The 16,837-nt window shown below is 43.3% G+C and overlaps 1 protein-coding gene across 1 annotated transcript in view; it reads right to left on the reverse strand.

The window, feature by feature from the left end:
• Positions 1 to 2,977: 2,977 nt before the first annotated feature.
• sdhaf3 (succinate dehydrogenase complex assembly factor 3) overlaps positions 2,978 to 16,837 on the reverse strand; it is a 45,910-nt gene continuing 32,050 nt past the window's right edge. Inside the window, exon 4 of the mRNA XM_034161406.1 lies at positions 2,978 to 3,347. Within this exon, the coding sequence (XP_034017297.1) occupies positions 3,147 to 3,347 (201 nt within the window). The 3' untranslated portion in view covers positions 2,978 to 3,146. The remainder of the gene's footprint in view (positions 3,348 to 16,837) is intronic.

Below are 16,837 nucleotides of genomic sequence, written 5' to 3' on the forward strand. Positions count from 1 at the left end.
CAGGGGTAAAAGCTAGCGAGAAATAAACACTTCCAAAACTGAAAACCCTGTTTTTGTAACCCGATAACACATTGAAACTTATTTACAAGACATTTCGCAGATGTTAGCACGGTGATGTCACAGGCTGGTCTAGCTAACTGCACCCTCCATTTCCTTTGTTTGTTAATATAACTTCTTTACATATTATGTAAAAGCTAGCGAGAAATAAACACTTCTAAAATTGAAAACGCTAGTTTTGTAACCTGATAACACCTCTGGAGTCATTCACAGACATCAGCATGCAGGACAATTTCTGCTCTTGTCAAAACCTCATGAATGTAAATACTATTTATGATTGATTGGGGGGCTTTATCGAACATGTATAATTCTAAGTAAGACAATAGCATCTTAATAGTTAAAATAAATAAATGTATGATTAATTATATCTGTATATATACACACACACACACACACACACACACACACACACACACTGGGATACCAATTAAACAACTGTAAATGATAAAGAGGAGAATGCTCATACAGCCAAGGGTATTTTAGCACTGAGTTATATTTTAGATATTAAAAGCATGAAAAACTTTAGTTTTGCTTAACCACACATTCCAATAAAAATGTAAACAGCCGCTGACATTGACGATCAATGCATGTTGAAATAATGGGGAAAAACTCAGCTCAAAATCTCTACAACTCTTCTCACCACAACACAGTATTATTTTGGGTAGGGCAGTTTAGGTGAACCTCACCCCAAAATGCCTTTAATTAGCAAACCCTGGATGAAGGCATGTCAACACTGCTACCCGATGCTATGTAAAAAAATAAATCATATTATTTTTACTGTACCTATGTCTTGGTCCTGTTTTTCCTCTTCTTTTTTTTCTCCCCTCCCCTCCCTCATCTCCACATTTCCATATTAATATGGAACTGGCTATTCGCACGGCAGCCGTGCGAATAACTCTCATTCCAGTATTCACCCGGCAAGAAGTGCGAGACATTTTCGCTTTGACGCTCCGCCACGCTCTTTTTGTTGTATGTATGATGAAATCGATTAGTGTACTGTACAGAAGACATCTTCAGCTTAAAAAAAAAAAAAAAAAAATCAAAATCTGAGAAATATTAAAGGAGTTATGACATCTTGAATGCAGTATGTTTATACAAGTAGTTCCAAGTTTTGCCACCGGAGTCTTGCTATGCGAACAGTGAAATGAGAATTATGGACACGGCCGCTGCGCGAGTAGGGTCAATCTATTAATATAGCACACGTTAGATTCCATTAATGCTGCACACCCAAACAGTTGGTGGCAGTAATGCACCACGTTGGTTTGCAAACCGCCAGCAACCTCAAAAGAAGAAGAAACTCCTCCTCTTGTATAGTCTCCCACTGAAACGGAGCCACTTGATTTTGTTTGTTTTGGAGTATTTTATGACAAACACCTGGAATAATACAGCTTGCTGTGCTGTGAAACGTCATAACGGATCATCTAAGATGTCCCTGTTACAATACTGACACCGAGTAAAACTAGTCTTATTTAATATTGTATGTTAGCACTTTTAGCAGCTGTCGGTAGGTCCACTTAATGCACGCCTTCGATGCTCTTACTGAGTCTGCGGGCTCGGTAAACGTCGCAGCGGGCCACTCACACCGCCCCCGTCTGCTGAGCAGAGCTATGGCCAACCCTGGCAACAGGTCCAGAGAGACTATGCTTGCCGTTTTGATGCGGAGCGCTCCAGCTGCCTGCAAGGATAGACTTCTTGTGGAAAAATCCACAGCGCTGCAGGGAGGCAGTGTGAGCGAGGGGTCACACTGCCTCTGGTGTTACGGTTGCGGGGCACGGATGTGGGACCCGCAGAGAACCCAAGTCATTAAAAAGATACAAACCTCTCTCAGTGGCCACAGAGCCCTGCAGCACTGCGGATTTTTCTGCAAGAAGTCTATCCTTGCGGGCTGCCGGAGTGCTCTGCATCAAAACAGCAAGCGTAGTCTCTGGACCTGTTACAGAGTTTGGCCACACCTCCATACAGCAGACAGGGAGGTGGTTGTGAGTGGCCTGCTGCGGTGTTTACCGAGCCCGCAGACTCGGCGCATCGGAGGCAGTGAGAGCGAGGCGGGAAATACACCACGGAGAACTTTTACTGTCCAAACCAAAGCAAACCATTATGACTACCATCTCACACTCCCAAAAAATGTGAATCAACAAACCACAGCCAACCCTGGTGTCTGGTGTCGTGACCAGACATCAGACGGTTTGGGCTGTTTTGACATAGTAATGCCGCAATGATTTATTGACCCGGAAGGGCTCATTAGACACTTTAGGGGGGCGACGAGGAAACAGTTATCATCATTATTATTATTTAATAGGCTTTGCTACGCAGTTAAATCAATATGGGCCTATATTTATTTTATATTAAAAGATCAATAGTATTAACTAGTTTTAGTATAAGAATAGTGAAAGTTGACTATTTTTTTCCCTCATTTGTGGTGCCTCCTGGATGGACGGTGCCCTTAGTGATTACCTACACTGCCTATAGGCTGTGCTGGAGTAATCAAGAAGGTAAAATCATAAAAAAAGACAACCGATTACAATGACTCATCACTGCAGCCCTCCAGCTGCCATGTAAGTAAGATGATGGCGGTTCTGTTGCAGAACTCCAGACGTGCCCGTTTTAGCCACTTTGTCTCAAACCTGCAACAAACTGTATAAAACATAATCAGTGTTCCGCCCACATCCTCCAAAGATACCCAGCTAAATTCCTGTTTCCCACAGAAGTTTAAATTTTCTCAGGCGAACTTGGGGTGGAACTATTCATGTGCACCTCTCAACAAAGAGAAGGAAAATGTGTCGCTCTGAATTCATGCGGCTGTGTCACAGTGTGTCACCTCTGTAAAACATGTTTAATCCTTTAGGGAACTTTTTATAATACACTGAATATGCCCAAATGTGACGGTGTGTGGGTGTAATAACGTTTAATGGCTGCAAAGTATAATGAAGATTGTGTTTTTATTGTCAGACTCAGAGATGTGCACACATATATCACACAGCACTTTAATGAAAGCTCCTTCAAAGCCTGCGTCTGTTCCACTCAGTGCTGATCTATGTTTTTAATCTTTTTATTTTGTCCTTTCTCGTGCGGAGTTGGCTGCTGCTGCCTCACTTCTTGGCGCGGTCCTCGTGGATGTCAAACTGTCGGTTGGGTTTGGTGGACTCCAGCATGAGTTCGTAGAGCTGGCCTATCTGTTCCTCCTGGAAGTCGCTGAGTTTCTCCTCTGGCAGGTCGAGCCCGAGGCAGCCAGGACCCGATGCATCACCTGAGGCCTCCAGCACTTGAGTCTGCAGGGCCTCCTTGTAGTTCTGCAGAATGAAATCACACACATCCGCCTTACACAAGTGCTCAGCACCTCAAGCACAACACACTTTGCAGTTAAAGACTCATAAAAAGTGTCACTCAGAGTGGCTCTGTGTGCCTCGAGTCTGAGCCGCGTCTGCAAAACCATCAGTCCCAAGCTGCCCGATACTGGTTAGTTTAAACTGCACCAGGGTCTGTGGGCGGTCCCACCCTGCAGAAATGTTCCAAACGGTCAGTGGCAGAATTAGCACCCAAACAACGTCAAACTCAGGAGCTGCAGTAAGTAAAGTAGTGTATTTGGGAACAAATACTTTTTCTACTGCTGACACCAAATAATGCAGGAAAATCACTGAAACAGTCTGACGGAACAAGGAGCGACAAAAATGTAATGTTCATGCTTTTATTTCCTTCAGATTAGACTGTTGTAATGCTCTGTTTTCTGGTTTACTGCCGTTGAGCATCAGGAGTCTTCAACTGGTTCAAAATACTGCTGCCAGAATTGTGACACGAAGCACAAGGTTTGACCACATTACGCCAGTTCTGGCATCCCTTCACTGGCTTCCGGTCTCTTAAAGATCAGATTTTAAAGTGTTATTATTGGCCTATCAAATTGTTCAGGAACTGGCATCCCATACCTGGCCGGCCTGGTTGAGCCCTATGTACCGGCCCGGGCCCTGCGTTCACAGGGCGCAGGCCTATTGTGCGCCCTAGGGTGAATAAAAACTCAGCGGGTTACAGCGCCTTTTCTCACCACGCCCCAACTCTGTGGAATAATCTGGCGACGCAGATCCGACAGTCTGTCAGACAGAATCTCTCTCTGTGCTTGGCTGGATTCTGCCTCACATTGCTCTGTCAGTACTCTTTAAAGTTTTCTTCAGCTCGCCTCTGTTTCAGTTTGTCTGATATTATTTAAAGTTACCTGAACTTGTTTCGTATCATACGCGGTGCTTTTGACAAGACAGCGCTGAAAATGGCTCCTGTCAACGTCAGTCACTGCCTCCACTTCAGTCTGTTTTTGTTTTTTTTTGTTTTTTTAACTGTTTGTTTGCTCTTCGTTTTGTTGGTGATATAAAGTCAGCTGGAAAACTTTGCTCATACTGAACGCGGTGCTTTTGAGAAGAATACAGTGAACAAGGCTGACATATTATTTCCCTGTTTACCATCACTGGATGTTTGCATGAATCACCAAGTTCACACAGATCACAGATTAAAAAATAAACAGTCTTACAGACCACTTACACACATACAGCTGAACACACAAAGTAGCCTATATTAATATTTTTATTGAATATGACTGCATGCAGTATCTGACACTTTCTCACTGCAGTTCATAAAAATACATTGGTCAGTCAAACAACCTCTCTCTCTCCCTCTAACACAGTCACTCAGTCACACACACATGCACACACAGAGTCATGCACACACAGACATAAACACACCTTAATCAATATGGTTTAACTTTGTGTGGAAAAAAAATGCCAAGAAGTTTAGGTAGTAAAAATAAATAAATAATTGGAAAAAAAAATCACAGTTTGATCATAAAATAAAAAAAAAGAAAGTTGTGTTGAGTATGACAACTCTTGTTCATGCATAGTTACTAGTTCATCATTTCCTGCTACATTGAATGTCAATTCTGAGGCTGTTCTGTTACTCATTCATACCCTTAAGAATATTCATGTTCTGAGTTTATAAAAAAAAAAAAAAACTTGTTCTGTAAAATAGTTCCTTTACTATTGTGATCAAAAACATTGGCTCAATTCTGAGGCTGTTCTGTAAATGTTCAATCATACACTTAAGAATAATCATGTTTTGAGTTCATAAAAAAAAAAACGTGTTCTGCAAATACACTCAAAATATAAACGCAACACTTTTGGTTTTGCTCCCATTTTGTATGAGATGAACTCAAAGATCTAAAACTTTTTCCACATACACAATATCACCATTTCCCTCAAATATTGTTCACAAACCAGTCTAAATCTGTGATAGTGAGCACTTCTCCTTTGCTGAGATAATCCATCCCACCTCACAAGTGTGCCATACCAAGATGCTGATTAGACACCATGATTAGTGCACAGGTGTGCCTTAGACTGCCCACAATAAAAGGCCACTCTGAAAGGTGCAGTTTTGTTTTATTGGGGGGGGGGGAGATACCAGTCAGTATCTGGTGTGACCACCATTTGCCTCATGCAGTGCAACACATCTCCTTCGCATAGAGTTGATCAGGTTGTCAATTGTGGCCTGTGGAATGTTGGTCCACTCCTCTTCAGTGGCTGTGTGAAGTTGCTGGATATTGGCAGGAACTGGTACACGCTGTCGTATACGCCGGTCCAGAGCATCCCAAACATGCTCAATGGGTGACATGTCCGGTGAGTATGCCGGCCATGCAAGAACTGGGACATTTTCAGCTTCCAAGAATTGTGTACAGATCCTTGCAACACGGGGCCGTACATTATCCTGCTGCAACATGAGGTGATGTTCTTGGATGTGTGGCACAACAATGGGCCTCAGGATCTCGTCACGGTATCTCTGTGCATTCAAAATGCCATCAATAAAATGCACCTGTGTTCTTCGTCCATAACAAACGCCTGCCCATACCATAACCCCACCGCCACCATGGGCCACTCGATCCACAACACTGACATCAGAAAACCGCTCACCCACACGACGCCACACACGCTGTCTGCCATCTGCCCTGAACAGTGTGAACCGGGATTCATCCGTGAAGAGAACACCTCTCCAACGTGCCAAACGCCAGCAAATGTGAGCATTTGCCCACTCAAGTCGGTTACGACGACGAACTGGAGTCAGGTCAAGACCCCGATGAGGACGACGAGCATGCAGATGAGCTTCCCTGAGACGGTTTCTGACAGTTTGTGCAGAAATTCTTTGGTTATGGAAACTGATTGTTTCAGCAGCTGTCCGAGTGGCTGGTCTCAGACGACCTTGGAGGTGAACATGCTGGATGTGGAGGTCCTGGGCTGGTGTGGTTACACGTGGTCTGCGGTTGTGCGGCTGGTTGGATGTACTGCCAAATTCTCTGAAACGCCTTTGGAGACGGCTTATGGTAGAGAAATGAACATTCAATACACGAGCAACAGCTCTGGTTGACATTCCTGCTGTCAGCATGCCAATTGCACGCGCCCTCAAATCTTGCAACATCTGTGGCATTGTGCTGTGTGATAAAACTGCACCTTTCAGAGTGGTTTTTTATTGTGGGCAGTCTAAGGCACACCTGTGCACTAATCATGGTGTCTAATCAGCATCTTGATATGGCACACCTGTGAGGTGGGATGGATTATTTATTTTGGATTTTTATTTTATTTTATTTTTTAGTACTCTTGCCCTGCGTTACCTGTGTTGCTTCATGGCCTGTCTGGTGGATTTTTATTTTATTTTCTAGCACTGCTGCCGTGCGTTGCCTGTGCTGCTCCACGGCCTGTCTGGTGGATTTTTATTTTATTTTGTTTTTTGGCGCTGTTGCCGTGCGTTATCTGTGCTGCTTCATGGTCTGTCTGGTGCCTTGACTGAAGCGCTCCTTCTGCTGAATCACCTCTAAATTATTTACACATTATTCACTTTGCGTGTTTTTAGGAATCCGCTAGGTTAGCATAGCTACTAGCTCTTAGCCGATTTAGCATGGCGGCTTCTCCTGTCTCTCCCGTACTTTTCTGCTCTGGGTGTGAAATGTTTAGTTATTCCTCGGCCTCCTTTAGCAGTAACGGTACTTGTAATAAGTGTAACTTATTCGTAGCTTTGGAGGCCAGGCTGGGCGAATTGGAGACTCGGCTCCGCACCGTGGAGAATTCTGCAATTAGCCAGGCCCCTGTAGTCGGTGCGGACCACGGTTGCTTAGCCGCCGTTAGTTCCCCTCTGGCAGATCCCGAGCAGTTGGGAAAGCAGGCTGACTGGGTGACTGTGAGGAGGAAGCGTAGCCCTAAACAGAAGCCCCGTGTACACCGTCAACCCGTTCACATCTCTAACCGTTTTTCCCCACTGGACGATACACTCGCCGAGGATCAAACTCTGGTTATTGGCGACTCTGTTTTGAGAAATGTGAAGTTAGCGACACCAGCAACCATTGTCAATTGTCTTCCGGGGGCCAGAGCAGGCGACATTGAAGGAAATTTGAAATTGCTGGCTAAGGCTAAGCGTAAATTTGGTAAGATTGTAATTCACGTCGGCAGTAATGACACTCGGTTACGCCAATCGGAGGTCACTAAAATTAACATTAAATCGGTGTGTAACTTTGCAAAAACAATGTCGGACTCTGTTGTTTTCTCTGGGCCCCTCCCCAATCGGACCGGGAGTGACATGTTTAGCCGCATGTTCTCCTTGAATTGCTGGCTGTCTGAGTGGTGTCCAAAAAATGAGGTGGGCTTCATAGATAATTGGCAAAGCTTCTGGGGAAAACCTGGTCTTGTTAGGAGAGACGGCATCCATCCCACTTTAGATGGAGCAGCTCTCATTTCTAGAAATCTGGCCAATTTTCTTGGATCCTCCAAACTGTGACTGTCCAGCGTTGGGACCAGGAGGCAGAGCTGTGGTCTTATACACCTCTCTGCAGCTTCTCTCCCCCTGCCATCCCCTCATTACCCCATCCCTGTAGGGACGGTGCCTGCTCCCAGACCACCAATAACAAGCAAAAATCTATTTAAGCATAAAAATTCAAAAAGAAAAAATAATATAGCACCTTCAACTGTACCACAGACTAAAACAGTTAAATGTGGTCTATTAAACATTAGGTCTCTCTCTTCTAAGTCCCTGTTGGTAAATGATATAATAACTGATCAACGTATTGATTTATTCTGCCTAACAGAAACCTGGTTACAGCAGGATGAATATGTTAGTTTAAATGAGTCAACACCCCCGAGTCACACTAACTGTCAGAATGCTCGTAGCACGGGCCGGGGCGGAGGATTAGCAGCAATCTTCCATTCCAGCTTATTAATTAACCAAAAACCTAGACAGAGCTTTAATTCATTTGAAGGCTTGTCTCTTAGTCTTGTCCATCCAAATTGGAAGTCCCAAAAACCAGTTTTATTTATTATTATCTATCGTCCACCTGGTCGTTACTGTGAGTTTCTCTGTGAATTTTCAGACCTTTTGTCTGACTTAGTGCTTAGCTCAGATAAGATAATTATAGTGGGCGATTTTAACATCCACACAGATGCTGAGAATGACAGCCTCAACACTGCATTTAATCTATTATTAGACTCTATTGGCTTTGCTCAAAAAGTAAATGAGTCCACCCACCACTTTAATCATATCTTAGATCTTGTTCTGACTTATGGTATGGAAATAGAAGACTTAACAGTATTCCCTGAAAACTCCCTTCTGTCTGATCACTTCTTAATAACATTTACATTTACTCTGATGGACTACCCTGCAGTGGGGAATAAGTTTCATTACACTAGAAGTCTCTCAGAAAGCGCTGTAACTAGGTTTAAGGATATGATTCCTTCTTTATGTTCTCTAATGTCATATACCAACACAGTGCAGAGTAGCTACCTAAACTCTGTAAGGGAGATAGAGTATCTCATCAATAGTTTTACATCCTCATTGAAGACAACTTTGGATGCTGTAACTCCTCTGAAAAAGAGAGCTTTAAATCAGAAGTGTCTGACTCCGTGGTATAACTCACAAACTCGTAGCTTAAAGCAGATAACCCGTAAGTTGGAGAGGAAATGGCGTCTCACTAATTTAGAAGATCTTCACTTAGCCTGGAAAAAGAGTTTGTTGCTCTATAAAAAAGCCCTCCGTAAAGCTAGGACATCTTTTTACTCATCACTAATTGAAGAAAATAAGAACAACCCCAGGTTTCTTTTCAGCACTGTAGCCAGGCTGACAAAGAGTCAGAGCTCTATTGAGCTGAGTATTCCATTATCTTTAACTAGTAATGACTTCATGACTTTCTTTGCTAACAAAATGTTGACAATTAGAGAAAAAATTACTCATAACCATCCCAAAGATGTATCGTTATCTTTGGCTGCTCTCAGTGATGCCTGTATTTGGTTAGACTCTTTCTCTCCGATTGTTCTGTCTGAGTTATTTTCATTAGTTACTTCATCCAAACCATCAACATGTTTATTAGACCCCATTCCTGCCAGGCTGCTCAAGGAAGCCCTACCATTATTTAATGCTTCAATCTTAAATATGATCAATCTATCTTTGTTAGTTGGCTATGTACCACAGGCTTTTAAGGTGGCAGTAATTAAACCATTACTTAAAAAGCCATCACTTGACCCAGCTATCTTAGCTAATTATAGGCCAATCTCCAACCTTCCGTTTCTCTCAAAGATTCTTGAGAGGGTAGTTGTAAAACAGCTAACTGATCATCTGCAGAGGAATGGTCTATTTGAAGAGTTTCAGTCAGGTTTTAGAATTCATCATAGTACAGAAACAGCATTAGTGAAGGTTACAAATGATCTTCTTATGGCTTCGGACAGTGGACTCATCTCTGTGCTTGTTCTGTTGGACCTCAGTGCTGCTTTTGATACTGTTGACCATAAAATTTTATTACAGAGATTAGAGCATGTCTTAGGTATTAAAGGCACTGCGCTGCTGTGGTTTGAATCATATTTGTCTAATAGATTACAGTTTGTTCATGTAAATGGGGAATCTTCTTCACAGACTAAAGTTAATTATGGAGTTCCACAAGGTTCTGTGCTAGGACCAATTTTATTCACTTTATACATGCTTCCCTTAGGCAGTATTATTAGACGGTATTACTTGTTTTCATTGTTACGCAGATGATACCCAGCTTTATCTATCCATGAAGCCAGAGGACACACACCAATTAGCTAAACTGCAGGATTGTCTTACAGACATAAAGACATGGATGACCTCTAATTTCCTGCTTTTAAACTCAGATAAAACTGAAGTTATTGTACTTGGCCCCACAAATCTTAGAAACATGGTGTCTAACCAGATCCTTACTCTGGATGGCATTACCCTGACCTCTAGTAATACTGTGAGAAATCTTGGAGTCATTTTTGATCAGGATATGTCATTCAAGGCGCATATTAAACAAATATGTAGGACTGCCTTTTTGCATTTACGCAATATCTCTAAAATCAGAAAGGTCTTGTCTCAGAGTGATGCTGAAAAACTAATTCATGCATTTATTTCCTCTAGGCTGGACTATTGTAATTCATTATTATCAGGTTGTCCTAAAAGTTCCCTAAAAAGCCTTCAGTTAATTCAAAATGCTGCAGCTAGAGTACTGACGGGGACTAGCAGGAGAGAGCATATCTCACCCGTGTTGGCCTCTCTTCATTGGCTTCCTGTTAATTCTAGAATAGAATTTAAAATTCTTATTCTTACTTATAAGGTTTTGAATAATCAGGTCCCATCTTATCTTAGGGACCTCGTAGTACCATATTACCCCATTAGAGCGCTTCGCTCTCAGACTGCAGGCTTACTCGTAGTTCCTAGGGTTTGCAAGAGTAGAATGGGAGGCAGAGCCTTCAGCTTTCAGGCTCCTCTCCTGTGGAACCAGCTCCCAATTCAGATCAGGGAGACAGATACCCTCTCTACTTTTAAGATTAGGCTTAAAACTTTCCTTTTTGCTAAGGCTTATAGTTAGGGCTGGATCAGGTGACCCTGGACCATCCCTTGGTTATGCTGCTTTAGACGTAGATTGTGGGGGGGTTCCCATGATGCACTGTTTCTTTCTCTTTTTGCTTTGTATGCATCACTCTGCATTTAATCATTAGTGATCGATCTCTGCCCCCCTCCACAGCATGTCTTTTTCCTGGTTCTCTCCCTCAGCCCCAACCAGTCTCAGCAGAAGACTGCCCCTCCCTGAGCCTGGTTCTGCTGGAGGTTTCTTCCTGTTAAAGGGGAGTTTTTCCTTCCCACTGTAGCCAAGTGCTTGCTCACAGGGGGTCGTTTTGACCGTTGGGGTTTTTCATAATTATTGTATGGCCTTGCCTTACAATATAGAGCGCCTTGGGGCAACTGTCTGTTGTGATCTGGCGCTATATAAAAAAAAAGTTGACTGATTGATTGATTGATTATCTCAGCAAAGGAGAAGTGCTCACTATCACAGATTTAGACTGGTTTGTGAACAATATTTGAGGGAAATGGTGATATTGTGTATGCGGAAAAAGTTTTAGATCTTTGAGTTCATCGCATACAAAATGGGAGCAAAACCAAAAGTGTTGCATTTATATTTTTGTTGAGTGTAGTTCGCTTACCTTTGTGATCAAAAACATTGATCTGAATCTCAATTTTGAGGCTGTTCTGTAAACAGTATTCCAATAAACAATAAATATAGCAACTTCTGATCAATCCATATCAATTTCAGACTTAAAATAATGTACTGATTTAAGCCCCAGCCATTTCAGGTTAAACCACGCCAACTTCCGGTTTAGGATCCGCCCACTACAATTACAGATAATTTAGATGGTGGAACAGATACAGATAGTGGTGTACTCGCTCGTCCCTATAGTCGACTATTACGACTAGTCGTCCCATCCCGAGTGTGAATAATTATGTAAATGTGATTTCTTCATTTCACATTGTCCTTATGGGGTGTTGTGTGTAAATTTTTTTTAGGGGAAAAAAAAACAATTTTCATCCATTTTGGAATAAGACTGTAACATAACAAAATATGGAAATTGTGAAGTGCTGTGAATACTTTCTGGATGCACCGTACTTAAACTCCTCCACTTGGGGCAGTAACTCTCCCCTAACCCTCAACTGGTGCCAAGCAACTGACTTAGAACTGGTACATACCAGGGGAATCTGACTGTTGAATTAAAATAAAGCATCCTCAGAGAAATAATTACTCTTAAAGAATGTGCCCACTAATCTAATTCAGATGAGTGTGCACATCTTCCATGTGCCGTTTTGTGCCAAGAGCTGAGAGGCCTCTGAAAAAATGATTTTTCTCTTCTTTAGCCGAGTGTGTGCCTCTCAGGAACACTTGTGTATTCAACCCAATACATGTAAGTGATGTTATTATCCAGTTTTTGAATAGTTTACATTGTGACATACTAATAACTTTCCTGTTTTAATATTGTTGTTTTATGACTTAAATGTGTCTCTAAGCTTTATTGTGATGTTTTCTCTACTTGCAAAACAAAGAATATTATCATTTTTCTGATTTGTGTCAATATATGGGCTGTTTTACAATCAGGGTACATAAGTGGATTTTAAAGATAAAGTTTGGTTGAATGGCAAGGTGGAAATGACCAACAAAGTTCCATCCATTTTCTTCCGCTTTATCCGGAGTCGGGTCGCGGGGGCAGCAGCTCAAGCAAAGCCGCCCAGACTTTCCGATCCACACACACCTCCTCCAGCTCCTCCGGGGGAACCCCAAGGCGTTCCCAAGCCAGCCTTGAGATGTAGTCCCTCCAGCGTGTCCTGGGTCTTCCCCGGGGCCTCCTCCCAGTGGGACGTGCCCAGAACACCTCTCCAGTGAGGCGTCCAGGGGGCATCCGGAAAAGATGCCCGAGCCACCTCAACTGACTCCTTTCGACGTGGAGGAGCAGCGGCTCGACTCCGAGCTCCTCCCGAGTGACCGAGCTCCTCACCCTATCTCTAAGGGAGCGCCCTGCCACCCTGCAGAGGAAACTCATCTCGGCCGCTTGTACTCGCGATCTCGTTCTTTCGGTCATGAGCCAAATCTCAAGACCATAGGTGAGGATCGGAACGTAGATCGATCGGTAAATCGAGAGCTTTGCCCCCCTACTCAGCTCTCTCTTCACCACGACGGTCCGATACAGAGACCGCATCACTGCAGATGCTGCACCGATCCGTCTATCGATCTCACGCTCCATCCGTCCCTCACTCGTGAACAAGACCCCAAGATACTTAAACTCCTCCACTTGAGGCAAGGACACTCCACCAACCTGAAGAGGGCAAAGCACCTTTTTCCAGTCGAGAAGCATGGCCTTGGATTTGGAGGTGCTGATTTTCATCCCGGATGCTTCACACTCAGCTGCAAACCGCCCCAGTGCACGCTGAAGGTCCTGATTTGACGAAGCCAACAGAACCACATCGTCCGCAAACAGCAGAGACGAGATTCTGTGGTTCCCAAACCAGACCCCCTCTACACCCTGGCTGCGCCTAGAAATTCTGTCCATAAAAATAATGAACAGAACCGGTGACAAAGGGCAGCCCTGGCGGAGGCCAGCGTGCACTGGAAACAGGTTTGACTTACTACCGGCAATGCGAACCAAGCTCCTGCTGCGGTCGTACAGGGACCGGATAGCCCTTAGCAAAGGACCCCGGACCCCGTACTCCCGGAGCACTCCCCACAGGGTGCGCCGAGGGACACGGTCGAATGCCTTCTCCAGATCCACAAAACACATGTGAACTGGTTGGACAAACCCTCGAGCACCCGATGGAGCGTGTAGAGCTGGTCCAGTGTGCCGCGAACGAAAACCACACTGCTCCTCCTGAATCCGAGGTTCGACCATCGGTCGAATTCTCCTCTCCAGTACTCTGGAATAGACCTTACCGGAGAGGCTGAGGAGTGTGATCCCCCTATAGTTGGAACACACCCTCCGGTCCCCCTTCTTAAACAGAGGGACCACCACCCCTGTCTGCCAATCCAGAGGCACTGTCACCAACAAAGTTTAGTTTGCCATACATGGATAACTACTACTGGTCTATCAGCAGCAATGGTCATTTGGTTTGATGTCCCCATTTGTTTACTGGCAGAACTCTAATTGTACTGGTTTTACCAAAATATCTGTCATTTCCATGATGTCTAATTTTGATGGGCTGGCAGAACTATCATTTATTTAATAGGTAACCACTAAATGGACTAATTTCCCTATGGAACAAAAGGTTCCCTCCATAAGACATTTGGTTATATTGAATGAGCTGCTAATGTTAGTTTACTTTAAATGTACACACTGTCAGTTGCTTGGTAAGTTATTAGTAAAAGCAGTAATGCTTTGGAGCCACAAGGGGGCGCTGGGTGGTAATGAGCAAATGTGTGGAAGGCTCATGAGTGAAGTAGTAGTGAAGAAGTGATGTGACCAGAATGAAGAGAGAATGCAGATGCCAATGCCCAGGATTGCCAACTTTGGGACTTTGGCTGGAGTGAGACTCTGCGTGCACATAGTGTGCATGAAAATTTTTGTTAACCCAAATAAAAGAAAAACAAAAACAGTTACTAATAAAAATAATAATAGAAGGGGAAACTCTGCTTGATTCTTCTCCTCTCCATCCTCCTTCCTTTTTTCTGAAATATCTCAGCAAGCTTATCTACAGGAATGGGAGAGACAAAGAAAAATGCTTAAAGTGGCTGGAGGTGAAGAGGGCCATGATTGGGGAGTCTGGGGTGGGGAAGCTCCCCAGAAGCTGAAAGGTTTTAGCCATGCTAATGCTCCCCAGAAGCATTTTCTGCAGTGGAAGGATGGAGGCAGCTGTTTATCCAACTCTTTACGAGCTGGACAAAAATCTATCTTCATATGCCAGCAGGTTCTGTGCCATGTGAGTCTTCTCCAAAACTGAAAATAAACAGACTCAAGCTTAACACCGCTGAAATGATCTTGTTTTTAAATAATAAAAAACAAAAACCTTTTGAAGCCCCCAAATCCCCTTCATTTTGTACAACTATAGTCACAACAGTTTGTGATAGCTGCACAAACATTTCTCAATTTATATCTCTGTTGCATTCACTATTTTATGATGGCACAATCACATTATAATACAAGTATATTATGACATTCAAAAATTGTCAAAATTTCAAGATGCACATCGAACCTTTATTATTTAACATACATAACACCTGTTTCATTGTTCCATGAAAGTGCTATGTTAAAGATTGGCCAGCAGATGTCGCCATATTTAATTGTGTCAAATGCTTCTAAACACTTAACCATTTCAATGCAATTCCTTCATATTGATTCTGTGGTTCAAAAACACTTTGATTTCTCCATCAGTAATAATTTTGTAATAAAATACATCAGCAACCACATTGGCTTTTAGTGCATGTGCACAGATAGACTTAAAATCATGAATACTTGCTAACCAGGACAATAACATATGACATGTCCTTTAAATGACCTAGTTTACAACTACTTGACATCTGTAGCCTACTGTTTCAACACACAATTCCTCTGACTAGGCTATGTCTATAGTGACAAGGGACACAATTTATTTGACAATAGATTATTCAATTTGTTAGGCTATTTATTGGCTTACCTTGTCATCCAAAAAGTGGCTGATTCAGAAACAAGATTCAAACCTATGCTCAAATTCTCTCTGAACTCTTCAAGCGCAGATAGATGTATCGGCAGTGTTGCCACAGTTACTTTGAAAAAGCAATCCAACTGCTGATTACTGATTACGCCTTGAAAACGTATCTTAGTTACTTTACTGATTACTCAATTTTAAAAGTAACTAAGTTAGATTACTAGTTACTTTCAGCAGATGCTGACAACACCCCCCCGCCACCTCAACATGTAAATGATAACCCATTTTTCCAATACTCACTTTATACTTACCTTTTCTTAACTTCAAAAACATAAATACTGGTCAGTTGGCCTCTACTGGTGGTTGACTCTCACTGCGGTATTGTATCACTTCCTGTTCCGGAGCACAGCGGTGTTTTGCTGTATCTGTTAGCTGTTTAATCTGCGCAGTTAGATTGATCTAGTTATCTAGATTAAGATTTGTTTCCCAGTGTAATCTTCACGTGCCTTAACTAAAGCACTCCTTCTGCTGAATCACCTCTAAATTATTTACACATTATTCACTTTGCGTGTTTTTAGGAATACGCTAGCTTAGCGCAGCTACTAGCTCTTAGCCGGTTTAGCATGGCGGCTTCTCCTGTCTCTCCCGCACTTTTCTGCTCTGGGTGTGAAATGTTTAGTTATTCCTCGGCCTCCTTTAGGCCAGGCTGGGCGAATTGGAGACTCGGCTCCGCACCGTGGAAAATTCTACAGCTAGCCAGGCCCCTGTAGTCGGTGCGGACCAAGGTAGCTTAGCCGCCGTTAGTTCCCCTCTGGCAGATCCCGAGCAGCCGGGAAAGCAGGCCGACTGGGTGACTGTGAGGAGGAAGCGTAGTTCTAAACAGAAGCCCCGTGTACACCGCCAACCCGTTCACATTTCTAACCGTTTTTCCCCACTTGGCGACACACCCGCCGAGGATCAAACTCTGGTTATTGGCGACTCTGTTTTGAGAAATGTGAAGTTAGCGACACCAGCAACCATAGTCAATTGTCTTCCGGGGGCCAGAGCAGGCGACATTGAAGGAAATTTGAAACTGCTGGCTAAGGCTAAGCGTAAATTTGGTAAGATTGTAATTCACGTCGGCAGTAATGACACCCGGTTACGCCAATCAGAGGTCACTAAAATTAACAATAAATCGGTGTGTAACTTTGCAAAAACAATGTTGGACTCTGTAGTTTTCTCTGGGCCCCTCCCCAATCGGACCGGGAGTGACATGTTTAGCCGCATGTTCTCCTTGAATTGCTGGCTGTCTGAGTGGTGTCCAAAAAATGAGGTGGGCTTCATAGATAATTGGCAAAGC

Source organism: Thalassophryne amazonica, chromosome 20, assembly GCF_902500255.1.
Source record: "Thalassophryne amazonica chromosome 20, fThaAma1.1, whole genome shotgun sequence".
Lineage (NCBI taxonomy): Eukaryota > Metazoa > Chordata > Actinopteri > Batrachoidiformes > Batrachoididae > Thalassophryne > Thalassophryne amazonica.